At 43.9% G+C, this 26,198-nt stretch overlaps 1 protein-coding gene across 1 annotated transcript in view; it reads left to right on the top strand.

Annotated features, from left to right (window-relative positions):
- LOC111969373 (PH domain leucine-rich repeat-containing protein phosphatase 2-like) overlaps nucleotides 1–22,666 on the top strand; it is a 45,319-nt gene extending 22,653 nt beyond the window's left edge. The window contains 18 exon segments of the mRNA XM_070445420.1: nucleotides 4,343–4,361; nucleotides 4,364–4,394; nucleotides 4,396–4,494; nucleotides 5,748–5,764; nucleotides 5,767–5,838; nucleotides 5,841–5,890; nucleotides 8,073–8,305; nucleotides 10,117–10,319; nucleotides 10,442–10,502; nucleotides 12,169–12,264; nucleotides 12,994–13,149; nucleotides 14,086–14,286; nucleotides 14,518–14,680; nucleotides 17,672–17,802; nucleotides 17,969–18,082; nucleotides 18,926–19,120; nucleotides 19,688–19,919; nucleotides 20,086–22,666. Coding sequence (XP_070301521.1) covers nucleotides 4,343–4,361; nucleotides 4,364–4,394; nucleotides 4,396–4,494; nucleotides 5,748–5,764; nucleotides 5,767–5,838; nucleotides 5,841–5,890; nucleotides 8,073–8,305; nucleotides 10,117–10,319; nucleotides 10,442–10,502; nucleotides 12,169–12,264; nucleotides 12,994–13,149; nucleotides 14,086–14,286; nucleotides 14,518–14,680; nucleotides 17,672–17,802; nucleotides 17,969–18,082; nucleotides 18,926–19,120; nucleotides 19,688–19,919; nucleotides 20,086–21,372 — 3,360 coding nt within the window. The 3' untranslated portion in view covers nucleotides 21,373–22,666.
- The last annotated feature ends 3,532 nt before the right edge of the window (nucleotides 22,667–26,198 follow it).

The raw sequence follows: 26,198 nt of genomic DNA, 5'->3' as shown, positions 1-26,198 counted from the left end.
CTGTGCTGGCTGGCTAATGGCTCCTTGCTCTGACAGTGGCCTGTATGTGAGTAGCTGGGCCTGGTGAGTGGCCTTGTGGCGTGCCCAGTTCCTCCCAGACAGAAAGGCTTGGAGGCTGTCTGAATGCATACAGGGAGGAGGGGGTCATCTTCCACAGCCACACACACTGGGCATCAAGGGCTCCCACTGCTGCCTAGCTAGCCTCTACCCCACAGGCTGCTCTCCTCTCTCAGTCCAGTCAACATGCAGGTCACTTCCCCAGCCTTTCTCTGTCTATTTCAATTTCTATTCTCTCTCATTTCCCCAAAACTCTTTCTCTCTCTCTCCTTCTCGCTCAACTGTCTTCATCTGTCTCTCTCTGACCAGCGCTTGATGGCCTTTTTAAAAGCTAGCTGATGAGTACTCTAAGATTTTGTGTTTGTTTATCCCTAAAAGCAATGTGACGACATGCTCTGCTGAGCAACCAATCTATTGTCTGGGGTGTTGCACAGTATGCAGTCCTGTGGTGGATTGAAGCGAGCATGTTTTCAGACTGAGAAATTTATTAAACTACAACCCCCAGACAGACAGAGTCCTCCCTGTGCTGACAACTATACAGTCTATCTTTTCAGAGCTGAAGGAAATGCTGTTCAGCTGGATTCTGCACATGTAGATAAGTGAGCAATGACTGTATGAGCATAGCCAATGAAAAGCGGTGGCGGGACAGGGAGTGCTGAACAATGCAAAACATCTAGACTGAAATCAGATATAGTCAGAGGTGAAAGTAAGCCAGAGTGGTCCAGTACAGAGTCCTGGCAAAATAAATAGTAAGGGTACATGAGCCTGTCATAATAATTAAAACAGATTCCAAGAAAACTGTAGCCTATTACACTATTTATCATTAGTCATGTGAAAGATTTGTGAATAAACTTGAAGAGGTGTGGAATAGTGCCGTTTGGTTCGACGATAGCACTGAAATTTTGCCAAGGCAGAGATGAGTGGCCAAGACCGAGACGCGCACAGACAGAGTGTACACATCAATTCAGGTTACAAGACTTGTAGGCCTAATGAAGGACAATCACAGAATGCCATTCGTAAGACTTTTGTGTTTTGGAACTGATGTCTCTTGGCATTTATCAAATGGCGGTTGCACAGTACAGTGTATGGATGCCAGAATGATAGTTGGAATAGTAACAGAAGTCTGGACACTGAATGTAGGCTTCATATGTAGCCTACTATAATGTTAACTCCTGCAGAATTAAGTGTTCCTCGCAGTAAAATTATAGACCAAATGTACATTTTTGTCTCGAACAGGAGTGGCAAAATATGATTAAAATGCCTGTATAGTAGAGGTCGACCGATTTATGATTTTTCAACGCTGATACCGATTATTGGAGGACCAAAAAGAGCCGATTTTCAAAAATATATATGTGTATATATATATATATGTGTGTGTGTGTGAGTGTGTGTAATAATGACAATGACAATTACAACAATACTGAATGAACACTTTTATTTTAACTTAATATAATACATAAATAAAATCTACTTAGTCTCAAATAAATAATGAAACATGCTCAGTTTGGTTTTAATGCAAAAACACAGTGTTAGAGAAGAAAGTAAAAGCGCAATATGTTCCATGTAAAAAAAGCTAACTTTTTGGTTCCTGGCTCAGAACACAAGAAGCTGGTGGTTCAATATTCCCAGTTCTTCTATTCCCAGTTAAGAAGTTTTAGGTTGTAGTTATTATAGGAATTATGACGCGTCGACTATTTCTCTCTATACCTTTTGTATTTAATATACCTTTGACTATTGGATGTTCTTATAGGCACTTTAGTATTRCCAGCCTAATCTCRGGAGTTGATAGGCTTGAAGTCATAAACAGCGCTGTGATTCAAGCATTGCTAAGAGCTGCTGGCAAAACGCAGTAAATTTTGAGCCTGCTGCCGCCTTCCACCACTCAGTCAGACTGCTCTATCAAATATCAAATCATAGACTTAATTATAATATAATAAACACCGATATATGAGCCTTTGGTCATTAATATGGTCAAATCCGGAAACTATCATTTTGAAAAACAAAACGTTTATTCTTTCAGTGAACGGGTGGCAACCCTAAGTTTAAATATTGCTGTTACATTGCACAACCAATGTTATGTCATAATTATGTGTAATTCTGGCAAATTGGTTTGCAACGAGCCAGGCGGCTCAAAAGGTTGCATATACCCTGACTCTGCGTGCAATGAACGCAAGAGAAGTGACACAATTTCCCTAGTTAATATTGCCGGCTAACATGAATTTCTTAACTAAATATGCAGGTTTAAAAAAAATATACTTCCGTGTATTGATTTTAAGAAAGGCATTGATGTTTATGGTTAGGTACATTCGTGCAACGATTGTGCTTTTTTCGCGAATGAGCTTAAATCATCCCCTGTTTGGCGAAGTAGGCTGTGATTCGATGATAAATTAACAGGCACCGCATTGATTTTTTGCAACGCAGGACAAGCTAGTTAACCTAGTAATATCATCAACCATGTTTAGTTAACTAGTGATTATGTGGAGATTTTTTTGTTGTTGTTGTTATAAGATAAGTTTAATGCTACCTAGCAACTTACCATGGCTTGTTGCTGCATTCGCGTAAAAGGTGGTCAGCCTGCCACGCAGTTTCCTCGTAGAATGCAATGTAATCAGCGTCCAAAAATGCCGATTACCGATTGTTATGAAAACTTGAAATCAGCCCTCATTAATCGGCCATGTCGATTAATCGGTCGACCTCTAGCATTTAGGGACCGTGCTGTGTAGCCTAAAAGTGCAATTTCTATCAGCGACGTAGAAGCTGAAAGTATTCAATTTTCAAYCACATAAAATATCCATCAAAGACTAATTGAAATACTCTCAGAAACATGTTGGACCGTTTTCACAGCTTTTCAATTATTTTCAAAGATTTTGTTGACGATCTGATGATCCCGCAGGTGAAGAAGCCAGATGTGGAGGTCCTGAGCTGGCATGGTTACACGTGGTCTGCAGTTGAGGCCAGTAGGATGTACTGCCAAATTCTCTGCAATGATGGTGGAGGCGGCTTATAGTAGAGAAATTAACATTCAATTCTCTGGTGGACATTCCTGCAATTGCACGCTCCCTCAACTTGAGACATCTGTGGCATTGTGTTGTGTGACAAAACTGCACATTTTAAAGTTGCCTTTTACTGCCCCCAGCACAAGGTGCACCTGTGTAATGATCATGCTGTCCAATCAGCTTCTTGATATGCCACACCTGTCAGGTGGATGGATTATCTTGACAAAGGATAAAATTCTCACTAACAGGGATGTAAACAAATTTGTGCATAACATTTGAAAGAAATACGCTATTTGTGTGTATGGAACATTTCTGGGATCTTTTATTTCAACTTATGAAACATGGGACCAACACTTTACATGTTGCGTATATATTTTTGTTCAGTGTAGATTGTTGATGATTTATGACATCATTCTGGTGAGAAAGTCTTTATTTAGTCTTCTAGGCAAGCATCAAGTATTGACGAGAAGCTGCATGTATCTAATTATAGACACCGTGGCTTACAAGTAGCCGACCAAAAGTAGGAAATTATAAGCAGAAAAAKATCTAAATGAGGCTTAAACAATTTATTTCCACACCCCCCTTTCAAAAAATTATTACACCATCCCAGAGTAAAGTGTGCAGGTAGCCTACTGTACATGAGCCTTTTGAAGTAATTGTTTGACAATCAGATGAAAACATCATGACTGTGTGTGTGCCACATTAAAAGGTAAGCTTATACATTTTGAAAGTTAAACGACAAATCTTTACTATTAGACCCATAGAGATCCTATTCAATTAATAGGGATTCTATGTAATTCTATGATTAGGACTATAAACAATTTTAAAAGCACTTGCACACATAGAAGGTCCCGTTCCGGGAAGAAATGAAATCTACTTCCACCCCTGGATATACACAGCACTTACTGTGAGGATCATGAAAGTACCACACACCTCTGTGGAGCTCATGCTGCCAACTCTACTTGACCACAACACTAAAGCTGTGTTTTGTTATGGACTCACAACATGACCTTATCAGTATTCCTTTATTTATAATGCTCCATAAATCGTTCTGTAATGCTGAAGACAGCGTATGACTCCAACTTCCCTTCTGTGATCGAATCATTATTGAACCGACTCAACCTTTTTTAATTAAAGTTGCCCGTTACTCTGTGTGTGTTTGTGTGCAAACCTCATTTGCTCCATGCAGGTGGTTTCTGGTCAAAACCTTGTTCTATTATCACTAAGCTTCATTAAAAAAGAACTTTTGGGAGCAGTAAACAGTAAAGGGACATGTCCTGTGTTTGCAGGTGGTTTCTCAGACCATCAGCCGGTGGATCTGTCATGCTACAGTCTGGAGGAGTGCCAGAGTACTGTTCTACAGCCAGGACCTCACCCACCTCAACCTCCGACACAACTTCATGTCCCTGCAGGGCCCCGGAGGACTGCTCAACCTCCCCAGGTAAATACACTCTCTCACCAGCAGGAGCACCCAACCACTGACACACTTTACTCAGGAAAACCCTACCTAATACGAAGTCCAAACATGCCAAGCAAAACCTGTAGCCCAATACCAATCCTGCCAAATCTCCCAACTCAACCTGCCCAGTAACTCCCTAATCTCAATACTAAATCCTATCCGTCGACAGATCAATCTTGTCCTCACTGTTACATGCAATGTGTGGTAATGTTTACAACAAAGTCTGACCGTTTTACCCAAATGCATATGTAAGCATGTCATATGATGTTCTACAAGTATGTACGTTGTTTATCACAGATCTTGTTTTATGGTCTAGTCGGTGCTGATAAGTTCTTCTGACTGTTATTGTCGTTTGTGGTCTGCTCAGAGACAGTGGTTCAGCCTGCATATCATTTGTGGAGGGTGGAGGGCGCTTAGCTCAATGTCCACTCCTATGGTACAACTGGAGCATATTTGAACAAGCTAGCATTCTCAAAAGAGAGAATTATATTAAATGTTAATGATCTACTACCCTCTGTAGTACTTCCTGTTGTATGGCAAGCATTACAGGAAGGGCCGAGATGGAATAAGTGGTGTACGTGTGTGAAGGGCTGTGGAAAGAAACATTCTAGAGGATCTACTGTGCCGGGTAGCTGAGAGGAATAAAATGTACACATCACTCCATCTCTCTCTCTTCTGTGTCTTGTCTGTCTGTGTCTCTCTCTCTGTGTGTTCCTGTCACTCCCTTTATCTGTATATTTAGAGTCAGAGCAGGGCTAGGAGAGTGAGGGAGGCTGATGGAGCCTGATGGGGGAGGAGGGGGTGGGAGGTTCTTCTTGGATGTGGTCTGTGCTCTAAATGTGTTGTGACTCATAACGGCCACCTCCATCCCCCATCCGTTCTGCATCACTTCATTCACTAAAATGCTTGTATTGCTATCTTGTGGTGTGTGGTGAGAGATGGGATTTTGGTTTGATAAGGATATGATACCCACCGGTCCATGAAGAGGACTCGATGCGAAAATTGTAAAATGTCAGCAGCCCGTAGTAACGAGGACACAAATTCCAATGGAGCGATTAAGATGAACGAGACAACCTGAACCAACACAATGAGCCCACAAAATACATATATTTGTATAATCAGACTTGTCGCAACAAGCAAAGCTTTGCAAAAAGAAGAAAATATTTCTATTTGGTCATTCAATGAACATGTCAGAAAAGCAAGGTCCAGTCTTTCAAACCTCTCCTTCTCCACAGGTTTTCCCAGCTGAAGAGCCGAACCTTTCACATAACCGCCTGGGAGTGTTTCCAGAGTCTGTCTGTGAGATTCTCACCCTGACAGAGCTCAACCCTCCTGTAACGGCATGAACACTGTCCCCGCACAGATAGGCAACCTCCAGAGTTAAGACAGTCACACATATACACCCTATATCAGTCCGCCAAAAATATACAGTTGAAGTCGGAAGTTTACATACACTTAGGTTGGAGTCATTAAAACTAGTTTTTCAACCAGTCCACAACTTTCTTGTTGCCAAAACTATAGTTTGTTAAGTCGGTTAGGACATCTACTTTGTGCATGACACAAGTCATCTTTCCAAATTGTTTACAGACAGATTATTTCACTTGTAATTCACTGTATCACAATTCCAGTGGGTCAGAAGTTTACCTAACTTAAGTTTACTGTGCATAAAACAGTTTGGAAAATTCCAGAAAATGATGTCATGGCTTTAGAAGCTTCTGATAGGCTAATTACATAATTTGAGTCAATTGGAGGTGTACCTGTGGATGTATTTCAAGGCCTACCTTCAACTCAGTGCCTCTTTGCTTGACATCATGGGGAAATCAGACCTCAGAGAAGACCTCAGGGAAAAAAAGACCTCCACAAGTCTGGTTCATCCTTGGGAGCAATTTCCAAACGTCTGAAGGTACACATTCATCTGTCCAAACAATAATACGAAAGTATAAACACCATGGGACCACTCAGCTGTCATAACGCTCAGGAAGGAGACGCGTTCTGTCTCCTAGAGATGAACGTACTTTGGTGCGAAAAGTGCAAATCAATCCCAGAACAACAGCAAAGACCATGTGAAGATGCTGGAGGAAACAGGTACAAAAGTATCTATATCCACAGTAAAACGAGTCATATATCAACATAACCTGAAAGCCGCTCAGCAAGGAAGAAGCCACTGCTCCAAATCCGCCAAAAAAAATCCAGACTACGGTTTGCAACTGCACTGGGGACAAAGATTGTACTTTTTGGAGAAATGTCCTCTGGTCTGATGAAAAAAAAATAGAACTGTTTGGCCATAATGACCATCGTTATGTTTGGAGGACAAAGGGGAGGCTTGCAACCCGAAGAACACCATCCCAACCGTGAAGCATGGGGGTGGCAGCATCATGTGTGTGGGTGCTTTGCTGCAGGAGGGACTAGTGCACTTCACAAAAGAGATGGCATCATGGCGAGAAATTATGTGGATATATTGAAGCAACATCTCAAGACGTCAGTCAGAAGTTAAAAGCTTGGTCCGCAAATAGGTCTTCCAAATGGACAATGACCCCAAGCATACTTCCAAAGTTGTGGAAAATAGCTTAAGGACAACAAAGTCAAGGTATTGGTGTGGCCATCACAGAGCCCTGACCTCAATCCCATAGACAATTTGTGGGCAGAACTGAAAAAGTATGTGTGAGCAAAGGAGGCCTACAAACCTGACTCAGTTACACCAGCTCTGTCAGGAGGAATGGGCCAAAATTCACCCAACTTATTGTGGGAAGCTTGTGGAAGGCTACCCAAAATGTTTGACCCAAGTTAAACAATTTAATGGCAATGCTACCAAATACTAATTGAGTGTATGTAATCTTCTGACCCACTGGGAATGTGATGAAAGAAATAAAAGCTGAAATAAATCATTCTCTCTACTATTATTCTGAAATTTCACATTCTTAAAATAAAGTGGTGATCCTAACTGACCTAAGACAGGGAATCTTTACTAGGATTAAATGTCAGGAATTGTTTAAATGTATTTGTCTAATGTGTATGTAAACTTCCGACTTCAACTGTATCTTTTCAGTTTGGTATAGAGTACATTATAATATTCCCACTCTAGCTGTGTTAGGTAGGGTGTAATTCCATGGTGGTCAATATGAGTATGAGTATCAGTTCCTCTATGTACTGGATGTTGGGTTGGACATTTTGTTCTGCTGGGTGCAGTACACTCCACTCGCCCCGCTGCTCGCCTCTTCACATTAGCCCCTTTCTGGCCACATATGTCCACATGCTCCTCTTAGCAATGAATCATTATTGATCATGTTATAGCTGTGTGTGTGTGTGTGTGTGTGTGTGTGTGTGTGTGTGTTTTATTTTTTATTGAACCAATGCATTAAGTTCAGCTGTTTGTTGTTATGCAATGAGATTAAATAAAAGCTTTAAAATCAGGCCAGTTTTCATGCTCTCAGCTCACTTACTGCAGCATGATTTTCAAATATACAAACACTGACGTTTTCACCTCTCATTATGGAATGCCAAACAGTTGTGTATCCTCAGAAAACAGATGAAAGAAATGCATATGTCTGTTTCTGTCCCCCAGTCTGCAGACCCTGTCTCTGGATGGGAATCAGTTGAGCTTCCTTCCTGAAGAGCTTGGCGGCCTAGCCCAGCTCAGCAGCCTGGGGCTTTCCTTCAACAACTTCCCCCACATCCCTGGTGTGCTGGATAGGCTGAGTGGCATGGACAGGCTAGCCATGGCTGGGAACAGGGTGGAGACCCTGGAGCTGGGGATCCTTGCCAGAATGAGCCACCTCAAGAACATCGACCTGCGGTGAGGAACTAGACCAGTCTGTACTCTCTGCGTCGTACGGGCCCCCCGTCTTTCTTTCTATTCCTATTTCTCGCTCGCTGTCTCTTTCTCACTCTCTCCCTCCCTCATCCCTCAGTATACACACTACTCATCAGTCACAGCATGCATAATGCAGGATCAATACACAATGGTAATAAGATCTCCCCTGTCAGTAAATCTCACAGAGTTGGCAGCAGCGGTTCAATGTATCCCCCCCAAATTTCCCCCACCCCGATGCCTGACCCTGCCTCACCCAGCCATTTTCATATAAAATGCCTTTCATCTCTCTATCCAGCTCTGATGCAGCCATTGATATTGAGGTTGATCCCCCAAAAACCTGCAGTATCACCCCCTTGATTCCCTGTCACTGTTTTAAAGTTTAGTCATTATTCATCTCTCTCCTCCCATCTTTCTACCTCTCTTGCGCCCTCTCTCTTTCTCTGCCTCACCTTGAGAATTAGTTATTGGGTGGAGGGATGGGCTGGATTTATGGGGGCTGGGTGCCTGCAGGATTAGGAGGCCAGTTGGGCTCATAAAAGGGAGAGTAGAGGTACTGCGGAGTGAGATCAGATCAGGGAGACACACAGGGGCAGTCTGGAACTCATCAGCCAGGCAAAGAGGATGGATGGACTAATGCTTTTCTCCACTCCTCACCTGAACTGGCCTCTGGTTTGGAGGAGGAGCACCAATACTTGTTTTCTAGTTGTTGACTATGTTCTGTCTTGTGTCTGTCTGCTGTCAGCATTCTAACCCAGTGTTCTGTTTGTCTGAAGCCAGTGCTTTAACATCATGTTGATGTTAATATCTTAATTCTATGTGTATGAGGCCTGTGTGTTAATTAAGCAATAAGGTCCGAGGGGGTGTGGTATATTGGCCATATATCACACATCCCGAGGTGCCTTATTGCTATTATAAACTGGTTACGATTGTAATTAAAGCAGTAAAAATACATGTTTTCTCATACCCGTGGTATACCACCGCTGTCAACCAATCAGCAATCAGGGCTCGAATCACCCAGTTTATAATGCTGTTTATACCATGGTATTGTTGAATACTAATTTCTGACTGGCTTGAAGGGCCTTCTAGAGTGTGCATTATTTCCCTATAACGCACGGTATATCAGCAGGGTAGAATTCAATGGCAATAGTTCTTACATGTTCTATGTTTGAGCTGCTTTTGAAAGCAAAGTCAAATTGAAAACAWTATTGACATTGTTAAATTAACACTTCTAGTGGTAAATGTGTTAAATCATAGTATTATTATGGTATAAAAGGGATAATCAACTTGGGGCTCTGTATTCTCTGGAAAATGCAACTCCTTGAAAGGTCAGTTCCACTCCGCTAGCGCGTCGTGTTGGAACACACCTTCCACGTCGTGAATGCATAGCCCCTTGTTGATTTTCCCTTACGTACTGTATGTGGCCTGGGTGTTAATGCTGTGTACCGTATGAGGCCTGGGTGTTAATGCTGTGTACCGTATGAGGCCTGGGTGTTAATACTGTGTACCGTATGACGCCTGGGTGTTAATGCTGTGTACTGAATGAGGCCTGGGTGTTAATGCTGTGTACTGAATGAGGCCTGGGTGTTAATGCTGTATACTGAATGAGGCCTGGGTGTTAATGCTGTGTACCGTATGAGGCCTTGTTGTTAATACTGTGTACTGTATGAGGCCTTGTTGTTCATGCTGTGTACCGTATGAGGCCTGGGTGTTAATGCTGTGTACCGTATGAGGCCTGGGTGTTAATGCTGTGTACCGTATGAGGCCTGGGTGTTAATGCTGTGTACTGTAAGCAGGCTGAACGGTCTACGCTGGGTGAAGAGTGAGGCCCTGGAGGCAGTGAAGCAGGTGACCCAGCTAGACCTGAGGGACAACCACTTGGCCACCCTGGACCTGAGCTCCATCTGCAGCCTGGAAACCCTGCACTGTCAGAGAAACCAGCTGAGGGCCCTAACACTGAGTGGCTTCACCCTGCGCACACTCCACGCCAGCAGCAACCGTGAGTGGAGCACCTCCCTCCCTGGCCCTGTCTCTCCAGGCCCTCTACCACTGTTACTGTTACATAATGCATATAGCCATCACTAGCTTGGCTGCTGATCACTGCTTTTCCTCTACCCACAGGCCTGACCACAGTCAACATCTACCCAGTACCCAACCAGCTGACACAGATGGACCTATCACGGTGAGTGCTGTGTGGCCAGGGCCTCAGTTTCTCAATCAGTAAGGAAGAGGTGTTAATAATGTTATTAATCCATCAACATTATTCTTCTCATCATGAACTTGGTATATTGGTACCTTTTTTCATATACAGTGCATTCGTATCCAGACCTCTTCACTTTTCCACATTTGGTTACATTACAGCCTTATTCTAAAATTGATTAAATAAAACAATTTTCTTCATCAATCTACATACAATATCCCATAATGACAAAGCAAAAGCGGGTTTTTAGAAATATTAGCAAATGTATATAAAATAAAAAACAAATATCTTATTTACACCCTTTGCTATTAGACTCGAAATTGAACTCAGGTGCACCCTGTTTCCATTGATCATCCTTGAGATGTTTCTACAACTTGATTGGAGTCCACCTGTGGTAAATTCAATTGATTGGACATGATTTGGAAAGGCACACACCTGTCTATATAAGGTCCCACAGTTGACAGTGCATGTCAGAGCAAAAACCAAGCCATGAGGTCGAAAGAATTGTAGATAGAGCTCCGAGACAGGATTGTGTCGAGGGGGAAGGGTACCAAAACATTTCTGCAGCATTGAAGGTCCCCAAGAACACAGTGGCCTCCATCATTCTTAAATGGAAGAAGTTTGGAACCACCAAGACTCTTGCTAGAGCTGGCCGCCCAGCCAATCTAAGTAATCGGGGGAGAAGGGCCTTGGTCAGGGAGGTGACCAAGAACCCAGTGGTCACTCTGAAAGTGCTCCGGAGTTCCTCTGTGGAGATGAGAGAACCTTCCAGAAGGACAACCATCCCTGCAGCACTCCACCCATCAGGCCTTTATGGTAGAGTGGCCAGATGGAAGCCACTCCTTATTAAAAGGCACATGACAGCCCGCTTGGAGTTTGCCAAAAGGCACCTAAAGGACTCTGACCATGAAAAACAAGATTCTCTGGTCTGATGAAACCAAGATTAAATTTTTTGGCCTGAATGCCAAGCGTCATGTCTGGAGGTAACCTGGCACCATCCCTACGGTGAAGCGTGGTGGCAGAATCATGCTGTGTGGATGTTTTTCAGCGGCAGGGACTTGGACACTAGTCAAGATCGAGGAGAGCCAAGTACAGAGAGATCCTTGATGAAAACCTGCTCCAGAGYAATCTGGACCTCAGGCTGGGGWGAAGGTTCACCTTCCAACAGGACAATGACACTAAGCACACAGCCAAGGCAACGCAGGAGTGGCTTCGGATAAGTCTATGAATGTCCTTGAGTGGCCCAGCCAGAGCCCACACTTGAACCCGATCGAACATCTCTGGAGAGACCTGAAAATAGCTGTGCAGCAACAGGTATGGAAATACAGGTGTGCCAAGCTTGTAGCGTCATACCTAAGACTTGAGGCTGTAATTGCTGCCAAAAGTGCTTCAGCAAAGTACTGAGTAAAAGGTCTGAATACTTGTAAATGTGATATTTCAGTTTTTTGTCTTTATGGTGTATTGTGTGCAGATTGATGAGGGGGAAAAAACTATTTAATCAATTTTAGAATAAGGCTGTAACGTAACAAAATGTGGAAAAAGTCAAGGGGTCTGAATACTTTCCAAATGCACTGTATATGTACAGTTGGAGGTAAAAAGGTCTTATATCTCCTCTGACCACTGTGTTGACTGTGACATCTGTGAAAAGGAACCTGCTGGAGTACCTTCCAGACTGGGTGTGTGACAGTAGGAAGGTGGAGGTGCTGGATGTTACACACAACTTCCTGTCTGAACTACCAGCCAGGTTAGTCTCCCTACGAGGACTAGTTCGTCCTTCTCAAACTCCTCACTTCCAACTCATCTAGTTATGCATCTAAAGATGTTCTAAACATGCATATTTGTTAAGGTAGATTAAAGGCCGTTACTTTGTCCATCATGTTGTGCTATATGTTTAACCTGTCCATCTCGTATCATCCGGATTTGGCTTTTAAACATTCTGCAATTATTATTAGAATGAGCACCATGTTAATCTGATTAAGATTGGGCATCATTTAGCCAATGTCCGGCCAGAAATAACTGTCCTCTAAAACATCAGCAGATGTGTTGACAGTCAGCTGATGAGAGGATTTCATTGGCTGTGTGAAGCCAACGTACGGCTTGTCGTCTTTCTGTCAGCAGACTGTGATCTCAGTATGACAGTGCTGGAGCACTCTGCTCAAAGCACCCATCATTTAACGTTACCCTTTAACGCAACTATATTTGCATTTGAATAGACCAAAGCCTTCGCAAACAAGATAATATTCGTCTTGACGGCGTAGCTGCAGATGAGACCTCTGTTATTCTTTCTGGAGTAAATTGTGCTGTGTTGGTAACTGTAGGCTGCCAAGTTGAAAAAGACGTTGATGGATTTGTTGGCTGTGGAGTTTCTGTACATCAAGATTTCCCCCAGTTTCAGAAGTGATCAAATTCACAGCAGGAGATGTTCTCTCTCTCTTTAGCTCTTTCTCTTTCTTTTCATCTCCCTCTCCGCTAGACTGCTCAGCAGCCTGAGTCTGAGGAAGCTGCTGGCTGGGAACAATAGGCTCCAGAGACTGCCTGACCTACTTGACCACGTCCCCCTGGAAGTACTCGACCTCCAGCACAACAAGCTAGGCGAGCTCCCGGAGAGCCTCTTCTACAAGGCCTTAAAGTGGGTCAATCCCTCTTCCTCTCTCTCTTCACACCACCCTCTCTCCTACCCTTCTCTTTGGCGCTTGTCCTCTCTCTCCCTCTCTCTGCCTCTCTCTCCATTCCTGACAGGTGTTTTGAAGGCTGCAGCTGATGCTCTGTCTCCCCTGGGCCCGAGGACACTACTGCTCCTGCTTTAAACCCCGGAGCAGCAATGGCACTGTGCCTCTATTCAACCACAACAACCAATTAAAGGACAAAACAGGATCGGGAATATTGAAATGAAACACTGCCCTACAGTACATCCTCCTTACATCATGCAGTAGAAATATAGTATAAATATTTGATGTGGTTGATGTATCTAGCTTAAATTGGTTTGCAGTCTGTAAGAGATGTCTTACTTCACGTAGACATGTGATGGCCCTGGTTAGCTGCTCCAGTAGAGGTCGACTGACTGGGTCCCCTGGGCTGTGTCTGCCAGGCTCTGGAGGGTGTGGCTCTGTGGACCAGTCAGAGAGTCGGACTGTAACGTGAGCCCCTCCCCCTCCACCAACAGCCTGACGCTCTACTGTTTCCTGGGCACCCATTAGGCCTGGGCTACTCTACTCTGTCTCCCATGCTGAGACATCGAGCGCCAGTGTGACGGCTGTAAAGTGCMTCATTGGTCAACAACGTTTGTTTCTCAGTGTTTTAAAAGAGCCACCACTAGAAGATGTATTCTTATTGATTTTCTCCCTGTCATCCTTTATCTGAATCTGTTTTGTTAAAGGAAATTTATGGCCTGAGTGTTGGTAACAAGAGCATTTAACTCTCCTCTGTCATAACAGCTTTAAGAGGAAGTTCTGTCTAAATCATCTGATGTTGACTTGATATTACACATTTACATCACTTGTATCACTGGCAATTCATTCTGGGTTCTTTCCTATTTACATACATCGCTCTCTGCTCCTCCTCCTAGCCTAAAGTACTTGAACGTGTCAGCCAATGCCCTGGAGATAATTCCCCCCAGCAGCCAATCAGAGGAGAGCCTCAGCACTCTCCAGGAACTGTACCTGACGGGGAACAAACTGAATGAGAACTGCGCTGCCCTGCTGGTGGGACACCAGAACCTCAGAGTCCTGCACATGGCTTACAACCAGCTGCTCTCTTTCCCTGCCAGGTAACCAACTCCACACCCAGTTATACTGCCATCATACAGTACCTATGAAGAATGGAAATGCCTTCAATCAGTGGACGTATTCTACACAGGGGGTTAACCACTACTTTAGAGATTGCGTCTCTAGACATAAAATGTTTTCTATTGCTCCTAATATACTGTAGCTATTCTCTAGATCTGATATGAGCCATTGTTCTGTGGTGGAGACATCTCTATACTGCTCTGTGTGTGCAGTAAACTGAGTAAACTGGAGCTGCTGGAGGAGCTKAATCTGAGTGGCAACAAGCTGAAGACCATCCCCTCCACTGTGTCCAGCTGTAAGAGGCTACACACCCTCATAGCACACTCCAACCACATCAGTGTGTTCCCCGAGATCCTCAACCTGCCAGAGATCAAGGTCAGTTTCACTCATATCTGTTTATATTAGGGCTGCCCCCGACTAAAAAAAATATTTGTTGACCGAGAGTCGTCCTGTTCTTTCAACCAATCGATTGGTTAAAACATTGACATGTATTTTTCCATATATAGACAGACACCCTAATAAAATCAACTACATTGTCTGAGCTTGTCTGATGCTTTAAGCCCACTGTTTGATTAAATAATTAAGACACAAATGACTCAAAGATCCCGATGGTCACACTGTGTCAAAAAAGAAATGACAGCGAGTGCCTGTGTGACTGGTGCACATTGTCTCTCTCCTCCCTGCTGCAGCAAAAAGGCACCCCAGCACAGCAAGTGTTTATTGCGCTGTCCATGCTGAAGCTGCAACATAATTACAGCCATTACCTGTTTCTGACTGAAAAGTTCTGTTACCGAGATCTCTAATTTGTTTAGGAAAAACATTCCCTATTCCTTCAACCTTTCTCTCTTTACGTGAAACATGTATTCATCACATGTGACCAATAGGCTATAGGTCAGGCCCTATCATAATCACATCAATAAATTGGTTATAACAAATTCTGAACACAGTAACACATGACAGCAAAATGGATGTGGAGGATGTGAAAAAGAAACTCAAAACAAGCGAATGTTTACTGGTTGTGTGCCAAACAGTTGCTGTTTAGATTAAAATATTAGATTTTTTCTGACCATTTAGAACAGTGTAAAAAACACTAAATAAGTGTACCAGAGTCTGTTCTAACGAAAATAAATAAATAGGTAAAGCCTTTATTACAGCAGACTAAAATCAGTTGCATGCATTTGTGAATTGAGGTTTATTTATTGTTTAGGCTAATTATTCAAAGCCCCCTTTGTTATTTAATTTTAAAACTAAAATGCTTGATTGCATTTCAAGCATGAATGTCTCATATGCTGTGTGATGGCATGAACGAATTGATGATTGATTGATTGGTACAGTAGCCTATATATTGAAATATAGGTCTAAGTAAGTTACGGTATTAATGCTAAACAGGACACGCTCTTAGGCATACAGCTCGATGGTGGTTATACAAGGATACTATACCAAGCCTACTAATGATAACGACATGACTTATTATTATAATGATGCTCATAATGATAATTGTAACAATAACAATAAGAAGGAGATCAAGTAAAAGGAGGGTATAGGAGCAAGAGCTGGGTGCATATTATGTGTGACAAACAGGTGCTGTTAGATTACAATATAATTTTTCCACCTGTTTGGAACAGTGTAAACAAATCTAAATACATTATAAGTAATACCGGTCTGTACTAACCCCCAAAAATTGTAAAGCCTAAATTACAGCATAGCAAAGATTAAAAGCAGACGAATCTGTGAAATTGCTTTATCTGACATTTTGGTGTTTCGTGAGACTTGGTGCCCACGGAATCAGTAGGCTATTAAACAAACACTCAAACAGGCAACAGAAGCAGGATCTGTCTTATTTCTGTAGATATACACTACCGTTCAAAAGTTTGGGGTCAATTAGAAATTTCCTTGCTTTTGAAAGAAAAGCAACTTTTTTGTCAATTTTAAAATAACATGAAATTGATCAGAAATACAGTGTAGACATTTGTTAATGTTGTAAATGACTATTGTAGCTGGAAACGGCTGATTWAAAAAATTATGGAATAACTACATAGGCCCATTATCAGCAACCATCACTCCTGTGTTCCAATGGCAGGTTGTGTTAGCTAATCCAAGTTCATCATTTTAAAAGGCTAATTGATCATTAGAAAACCCTTTTGCAATTATGTTAGCACAGCTGAAAACTGTTGTTCTGATTTAAAGAAGCAATACAACTGGCCTTCTTTAGACTAGTTGAGTATCTGGAGCATCAGCATTTGTGGGTTCGATTACAGGCTCAAAATGGCCAGAAACAAAGAACTTTCTTCTGAAACTCATCAGTCTATTTTTGTTCTGAGAAACGAAGGCTATTCCATGCGAGAAATAGCGCAAGAAACTTGAAGATCTCGTACAACGCTGTGTACTACTCCCATCACAGAACAGCGCAAAACTGGCTCTAACAGAATAGAAGAAGAGTGGGAGCCCCGGTGCACAACTGAGCGAAAGGACAAGTACATTAGTGTGTCTAGTTTTGAGAAACAGACGCCTCAACAAGTCCTCAACTGGCAGCTTCATTAAATTGTGCCTGCAAAACACCAGTCTCAACGTCAACAGTGAAGAGGCGACTCTGGGATGCTGGCCTTCTAGGCAGAGTTCCTCTGTCCAGTGTCTGTGTTCTTTTGCCAATCTTTATTTTTATTTGCCAGTCTAAAGTGTGGCTTTTTCTTTGCAACTCTGCCTAGAAGGCCAGCATCCCCGGAGTCGGTTAAAAAAATGAGCTTTTCTTTAAAAAACAAGGACATTTCTAAGTGACCCCAAACTTTTGAACGGCAGTGCATATGGATGATTTGTAAAGACATTTTACAGTTAAGATGGGGTTTCCTATCTCCTCAAATTGTTTTTGACAATTAGGCTAAGGCAAGGGCTGTTTCCTTGTCTCTGCTTCTGCTGGCTCCACCGCATTGTTTTCAATCCCAATATGCTGGTTAACTTTGCTTTATGCACGTAGCGACATAGGGAAAGGCGTCAATTCTACGGCGCACTGAGAGTTATGTTTCAGAACACGCGGACAGCGACCGTATCCAATGCGGGAGAAAGAGCATTTGTTATTAAATAATATTCGATTTATTAGTGTGTGTACCGTTCATTTGTTACATATTAAACCTATACAATTTCAGTATCACATGTCTTAGAGTGATGGACTGTGCCATCCCCATGGCCTCCGCAATGGATTAGTCCACTGAGACAGGTGTCTTGTGCACTGTTAGACTAAAGAAATCTCGGTCAGTCCTAGTTTGTGTTTTGTTTATGCATATGTCTTTTAGATGTGTATGTCTTTATTACAATGTTATACCGTGTAACAGTGTGTGTTATATTCTCCCTCCACCCTGTGTGTGTGTGTAGCTGGTCGACTTGAGCTGTAATGAGCTGACTGAGATCCTACTGCCAGACTCTCTAATGGCCACCCTGCACGAACTGGACCTGACTGGCAACAGCAGTCTCTTGCTGGAGCACAAAACACTCAACCTGTTCAGGTGACACACAGAGACCACACTGTCACACTGCACAGCATAGTATCAGGCCGCTGGTGTACTTGGATAAGCTATGAGATAAATAATATTACCTGTGCTACAGTGTGAATTATGGTTCGGCCCAGTGCATGGTGAGGTAATGCCCCCATCTCTTTGTCTCTCTCCTCAGTCACATCACCACCCTGAAGCTGGACCAGAAGCCAGCCATGATGGCCGGGGACTCCCTGGGCTCCTCCACCCTGTGGAATCACGGCTACTCTGAGATGAGCGGACAGAGGAACAAGTGAGCAGAAGGGAGGGAGGGAGGAGGGCTGAGGGAGAGAGTTACATTATGAGACAGTGAGTGAGCATGTATGCGAGAGAGCATCATAAAGTGTATTTTGCCTGAGTGAAGCCCTAATTCATGACAATCTGATGAGAGGGTATAAATGGGATTATGAGATCACGTGTGGTTTTAGAGAGCACCTTTAAGAAGCATTTCCTTTTTCAGGGAATCGCTGTGAGCAGCACTACATTAAATGGTCTGAGAAGAGGATGTGCTTCTTATAGTCCATATCAACCTGTTTCTTTTCTGCTTTGCCTCTTGGCTGGGATCCTATTTTAAACCCTACCCGGGGCTATCATATGCATGTATGGAGGAGTTACTTAGTTATCTAACTGTACAGCCCCAGCACAGCTTCCACTGCCTGGGTGAGTGTCTGTTGGGGCTGGCATCTAGGCCCCTGGGCAGCGGATCTTGTTTAATAGTAGGGAAGACGGTGAAGCCTAATACTTCCTGTGGATACAATGGGTATAAAGCAGTGTCCCCTGCATCATTGATGGGTGCCCAGTTTGCCTGGCTGCTGCCCTAACAGGGCCTCACAGGGTCATGACCACCACAGTGTCACAGGGGGCCGTGTCTGGTGTCACACTCAGCCCCGGCTGCCTCCATAGGAATAGGGCTCTGTCTCACTGTGTTCAAGTATAGATGAGTTATTCCTGTTTGGCTTGAATTTCAGCAAGATTGTATGCTTATGAGCAAGATTGTATAACGGGATTTACACACAAAAGATGTAAACACATTTTGTTTACACTTTTTATGTTTATCTTATCTATACATACAGTGTTTTCTCTTCCTTGGGGACAGGTTGTGTGTGTCTGTGCTGGCAGTGGACCGCTTTGGGGATAGTGTTGAGGCGGCCTATGGTGTCTTCGACGGGGACCGCAATGAGGAAGTTCCTCGTCTGCTGCAGTGCACCATGGGAGATGTGCTGTCGGAGGAGCTGCTACATTCCAGTGTGGACAGTGTGTACATGAGTAACACCTTCCTCACCTCACACAGGTATGAGCATCATGCATACACAGACACACACCCATTCTGCTTGTATTACTCTAATACATGCAAAATGTAGGCAAATTTCAGTATTCTATGAATCAGGGGCGTAACTTTGGTTTTTGAAGTGGGGGGGGCATCATTATTATTATTATACATTTTTTTATCCAGTTGGATACACACTCCAAACAACCTACCTGACCGCTCCAGGCGTCCGCATGGTCCTAAAGCACACTGTTGCTTCGTTTTGTATCACATTCCAAAGATAAAACTGGGTGGGACAAAAATGCAATTTCAGAATGTGGGGGGGACATGTCCCCCGCCGTCCCAATGAAAGTTGCGCCCGTGCTATGAAATACTGTTGCATCTTAGGGAAGACACGCCTAAAATTGTACTATCCCGTGTTCATTTACATTTGATTAACTTAAATCACAACTGCATTAGCTAGTAATTAACTTTTGTAAATACCAACATAATGAATATTCATAATGGTCTACTTTTAATGTTTATTTAACAAAGAAGCTAGCTAATTGCAGGGCATGTGCTGATAGTTGCATTCTATGTTGTATGATGCAGGAAACTGGGCATGGCTGGTCAGAAGCTGGGTGCATCTGCCCTGCTCTGCTACATCCACCACGAGCCGTCGGAGCTGGGCAGCTACTTCAGCCTGACGGTGGCCAACGTGGGCAGCTGCCAGGCGGTGCTGTGTCGAGACGGCCAGCCCCTSCCCCTCTCCAAGGTCTTCAGCCTGGAGCAGAGCACCGAAGAGATGGACAGGGTCAAACTCAGCAAGGCGATCATCACTGAGGTACTGTGGGGAGTCAGGCATGTGTGAATGCACGTCTTTGTGAGGGCCTTTGTGTTCATTAAGATCTACTTGTTAGTTAACGTTTGATGTGATGCCTTGTGCTCAGAGGTATTCATTTGTATTCAAAGTGCAGAGCTGAGTCCCCTCCTGTGTTTTTGTGTTGCAGGATAACAAGGTGAGTGGAGTGACATGCTGCTCTCGCCTGCTGGGATGCTCTTATCTGTCTCCCTGGGTGCTGCCCAAGCCATGGGTACGCACCGAGCCCCTGTGTTCCCAAGATGACTTCCTGATCCTGGGGAACCGGGCGCTGTTTGAGAGGGTGTCCTACCAGGAGGCCGTGTGCACCGTGCAGGCCGTGAGGGACCCCCGCGCAGCTGCCAAGAAGCTCTGCACGCTGGCCCAGAGCTACGGCTGCCGGGACAATGTGGGGGCGGTGGTGGTGTCCCTGCACATCGGGGAGGACAGCTGTACCTGTGAGACCCCTCATGGCAATACTGGTACTGAACCCCGGGGACCCCCTCCAACACCCCTCCCTGTCACTGCTCCCCCAGGGGAACCGGCCACACCCTCCTCCAGCAGTGGCATTGCCTCAGAGTTCAACAGCGAGACTTCGGCCTCGGAGGTGGGGAGTGAGGCGGGCTCCACGGCCTCTGACGAGCACCCCTCCACTGGCCCCACGACCCGACCTGAGAGGCGTTGTAGCCTCCACCCTGCAGCCAYGCTCTGTGCCCCCGCGGGACCCGGCTCAGCTGGGGTAGGGGGGCCCCACCCAGTCCTGTTCCAGCGCCAGCCCTCCTGTGCCACCTTCTCCAGTAACCAGTCTGACAACGGGCTGGACAGTGATGACGAGGCTCCACTAGAGGGGGTTATCTCCAACGGGAGCAAGCTGGAGGTGGAGGTGGACATCCACTGCTGTGCTTTCCAGATCCGTTCTGGGCCAGCCGCAAGCCCCAAGGACCACAACCTGGACAAGACGCGCTCAGACTACCCCAACGGAAAGATGCGTCGTCAGAACAGCGTGGTGGTGTCAGCCACTAACGGCTGCCTGCTGGCTGTGTGTGGCAGGGAGATCTCCGACCTGAAGAAGTCCCCCTCCACCTGCAGCCTCTTTGGGAAGAAGCTCTCCAACGGCTCCGTGGTGGCCCCGGAAGATAGCCACAACCTCATTGAGGTAGCCGTGGAGGCCCCTAAGAAGAAGTCGGGTTACTTCACTGCCCCTGCCCAGCAGGACCCCGAGGACCAGCTGGTAGTGCCTCCCAGTCTAGAGCAGGATGCTAGGGAACAGCTGAGGGGCCAGAGCCCTATGGTCCCAGGACCTCCACCTCCTTTCACACCCCCCTCCATCAGAGACCCTGTGTGGGACCACCCCCCTGCTCCCATGCTGCCCCAGCGGGACCTCGCCCCCAAACCTATCCCTGCCCTACAGCAGGAAGTCTATGATACTGCCCTCTAGAGGGGGCCAGAGCACAGCACCACCCTGTGGTAGTCCTGTGACAGTGCCATACCAGGGGGGCAGAGGAGGTCTCTCTGGCACAGGTGGGATATTCCAGTTTAAGTTTCCATTCAGCTCTGTCATGAAGACATGTGGGGCCTTGACTGTTCACACATGAATGCGTTACGTCACGTTAGACGTAGAGAGGTGCTTAGCTAACTGTCTGATGAACCTGGTGGAACTGTCTGAGTATCAGAGCTGAACAGGCACTGAAATTAACACCCATGAAAAGAGGTTGTGAAAAGTAGGGGGCCACCGGAGGCCAAAATACCCCAGCCTGAACTAGAATATCTCATGCGTTTTAGACTGTAGAACTTGTTTGCAACATTTCCCTTTACTTGGAAGGAAGGTCAAGTAATGAAACAGTAGAAGAATCCCTTTGAGTGTGTTATCATTCCATTGCTGGGGGCTGCAGGGGCTCTTAAGCTCTTAGATCCCAGGGACAAGTCCTGCGACCAAAAGGTGAAAAAGTGCCTACTGTAGATGACTCAGCCCCAGATGTCCCTGCCTGTGTGTGTGTGTGGATGGGGGGGGGGCGGGGGCGGGGGCGGCATCATCAGTATTAACCCTGGAGGAGGACATCACTGTGTGACAGCATCCTCCAGGGGCCACCAATGGTACAGCCACTTCTCTCTATATCTATCTATCTCTCTCGCTCTCTATCTCGCTCCCTCTATGACTGCACAATGGCAGCCGACATGGCTGGCAGGACTGGAAACTGGGGTTATCTGTGCTTACTCTGTGGTACAAGGATTCAGACTGTGTATGCTAGAGGCAAGTAGGAACATAACAGCAGATGATAAAAAATTTAATTTACTAAAAAAATGAGGATGTGACCCTTTCTATCTACACCATAATCCTCTATATTGGAAATACAGTTAGTATCTATATACACATTTAGTCTGAGCAGTATAGTGCAGAACCACATAGTGGTGTAATCACATGGCCTGCTTGGCCTAGTCCTAGCATCAGGATGCCTATCCATTTGGAAACCATTGAAGCCTTGCTGGGAGGAATAATACAGAAAATAACGTTCAAAAATAGCATCAAGCTCTCAAAAAAAGGCAAACTCAAAATAACATGACAGTGCATTGCTCACCTGTACAGAACCAATATGGCATACTGCTTCAAAACCATTATTGTAACACTGTATCCGTGACAGTGCATGGTCAGCGAATTTTAACAGAAAAAGTTGTTATATTAATTATATCTTATGAGCAACATGAGTGGTGACAATAAAGGCAAAACAATCGTTCACAGTGTTCATATCTCAAAGACGCTGCAATGCACACTAGATACTGTACAGTAATCATTACAAATGATGGGTGAGAAAACATGTTCTTCACATTATAGAGTGCCATCATTTAAGGAGTCCAGATACTGTGAGGTGTGTAGCCCCTTTTTCTATCGTTTTTCTAGTTTCACGCTTGTTGTACCCAGGAAATGGTGCAAAATCTCTCCCAGTGACCAACGTATCGAAAGTGTTTTTTAAGGTTTGGGAATCATTCTATTCGCTTCACAGTCAACTGAACAAAATATCCATGAGTAGTTTGCTAAAATAAGGATGTAACATGGTATATTATTTTACATGTAGAGGTATATGTAAAGTATGTATGTTGTGAAAGTTATGTGTACTATTTGATACAAAGATAGTTTGCATAATTCCTTTAGAGTCTACAGATATAGCTGGTTGATGCCCTTCATTTTAAGTCAGTGACCAGAGAGAGAAAGAGTAAAAATAATATGATTTACTCATTGAAATAATTAGATATTTCATTCTCATAGATCTACTGACAGATTCAATAGGGGTTTGTGGGACATCTGGTGGTGATAACTATGAATTGCCTCAGATGTTAGTTATATATCAGTGAATATCACCAGTGTACTGTACGACCACTACCACCTACTGTATAACAGATTCAGAACAAGTACAGTGTGTTTTTGTTGGCAGGACAGAAAAGCTCATTGTTGTCTTGGCGACAATAAGTGCTGCTTTGAGTAAGAGGGGTGGTGTGAAGCTCACATGAGTGGCCAAATCAAATCAATTTAACAGGTGTATGCTAGAGGGAAGTAGATGGGGTATTGTGAAGGAACAACGGTTCAAGGGGCATGTAGGACACCTGACCTAATGCTGAGGAGGACGTTATCTTACTCTTCTTTCACAGTGTGGAGACAAGCCTTTGTCTGCTCCATATGTTCCATAGCTGTCAGAGGACCTTTGGTTAATACCATCCAACCAATGAGAAAATGGGTTTATCAGATTATGTTTATGTGGAATTTTAGCAAAAATCTACAATATACAATACTCTTATCTACAAATCAACTCACCGGAGCTAATGATTGCATCCATCTCAAATTTGTGTCCTGGGATGATGCAGATGTGGAATAAAGTATTGACTGTATTTTGACACACAAAATAAAAACCCAGGTATTCTTATGTATTGGGTCAATGAGACATTAACTTAGACACCTCACTGGATAATGAAGTGATGACATCACAATGAGCAAAGCACTTTTGTGTCACGAGAAGAGTGAAAAAAAGATTGAAAAGAAACTAAAGTATTGCGTGTAAGCCATTCATTTTGCATCAGAATTTGAGTTCAGACTTTATTTGGGGCATTTGCTAATGGTTTTAGTGTTGCTGCGGTATGGAGTGGTCCACAGTATGGCACTGGCTTTTATCTAGCACAGACATGGTGAAATATGTCAGTCATGGACATTGCTTTGAATAAAGGCATCCGCATAATATGGGTCAGTAGACTGTGAATATGACATTTCTATAAAGTTGCACTTGTGCTCCGGCGATGTTAGAGGATAGGATACCGCTAATTGACTCATCATTGATATAACAAAGCTGCAGACCAAAATATATCCCCCTTCCACCTTGTGCCAAACTGCCTAACCCATTCTAGAGAGGACAACAGTCTGACTTAGTAAGAGGGGGCTTGTGGTCTGACTAGAGAATGACCAGGATGTGTTCCTAGATGCCACTGTGAAAAGGCTAGTGGCATGGTTGTCATGTTGTACTTACCATAGCTGCTTAGCTAGCTACAACCCTCTCTATGCTTGTTCATAGCCTTAATGCAGCGCTGCCAGTCCTAATGATGATGGGGACTGTCTTTTTCTGTATTTTAGTGGAGCTGGTTTTGCCCTTTGACCTTATGTGGCAAGGTCAGGAGCATAGAACACCTAAAAATCCAATATTTGCATTCTTTTCTCCAAATTGCAGAGGGAGCAAGGCAAAGTTTCAGGCCAGTAGAACGAGGATTGGGATCAGAGGGGTGGATTCTAAAGGTTTAGTAGAATTGGCAGTATTTTAGATGCTCAAAAACCTCACAGCGGCTTCGAAATGGCTATTTACATTCTTAACGTTATCGACTGGAATGATTGGTGAATTTGCCTTTCTAAAGCCTGCTTGCTTATAATATGAGATGTATTACGTAAGTCTAATTCACTTATTTTGTCCCAACTTCAGACAAAATCTGCTCTTCAAAGGATCGAACACTGTTTAAAGCACTTTGTACATAGGGAGATGAATATATTCAAAGATTGATTTTTGAGTATTAGGTGAGATATTTATCAAAAATGCACATTAACTCATAGGGCTTGAGTTGTCATTGTTGTGGCTTCTGTCAGCCAAACATATCATGTCTTCTCTAAGAGAAAGTATCCAATAGAAGTGCTAATAATTCAAAGTAAAGTGTGAGAGAATTACAAAACTGCTTTTTCTGGTGGATGCAAGTTTGTCTTTCAGCACAAAGATAGGCATTGTTCTTCCTTGTTCAAGTCTTAAGGCTTTTTTTGTATTGAGTCATTCTGCTTCCATGAGAGGAACAGCAGCTGGTRTTGAGGGGTAAAAGGTTGGCTCATTCTAGGGATGATAAGTGGCAGAAAGCAGGCCATTTGAATATTGCTTTGTTTGCTAACGGAAGCCACCTGCTGTGGCTCAGGTGGCAACACAAGTACATGTCAGCACCACAGGTGTGGGTTTGCCCTCCACCCTGAAAACAAAAATAGCATTTCAGGACAGACTAAAGAAACCGATTTGTGCTTGCACACATTTGACATTTTCATATGGCATTTAAGTTGAGAACATAAGAACAGTATGAAGAGGTGATTGTCTTTTGATGTGGTTGATGGAACAAGAGAATTCAAAGTTCTCATAATCCTCTTAATGAACAGGAAGTTGGACTTCAAATACACTACACAATGTAGATGATTATGAACATGAATTCTATCACATCAAATATGCAAAGTGTCACCTGTATATATTACTAACAGGTTACACACCTGACTTAAAAATAGGAGGATCCTTTTTTCTTAACTATGAAAATGAGTAGTAACTGAACATTCTTGTCTGTGTGTGCGTATGCATGTGTGTGAGAATCGTGTAGTGCAGTGTTCTGCCATCGTGTGCGGTTTGACCTTTTGTCAATTCTCTTTCTGCGCAGTGATCCATGTAGAAAAGTTGATCAAGAGGCTCCATAATTGGCCCCTAGTTTGCCAAGTGGGGACCAGCAAAACACTACTAAGCTCTGTGCGTCCCAAATGCACCCATGCTTCGTGCTCTAGCAGCCAAAAATGCATTCCGTATGTCAGAACATGCATCTGCAGATCCTTAGCCAAGTATTATTTGCCATTTTATTTAGTCAACTCTCCCTTGTTTTTGTAAAGAACCAAAAAGTTGACTCCTACTAACAAGAGCTGGAAACAATATTGATTGAGAAGGTCATTAACCTAGATGGAGGAATAAATGTGCCTGTACATATGCAAACCGTACGTATAGC

The sequence above is a fragment of the Salvelinus sp. IW2-2015 genome, linkage group LG10 (genome assembly GCF_002910315.2).
Source record: "Salvelinus sp. IW2-2015 linkage group LG10, ASM291031v2, whole genome shotgun sequence".
Lineage (NCBI taxonomy): Eukaryota > Metazoa > Chordata > Actinopteri > Salmoniformes > Salmonidae > Salvelinus > Salvelinus sp. IW2-2015.
This window is presented reverse-complemented; position numbering and strand designations above follow the sequence as displayed.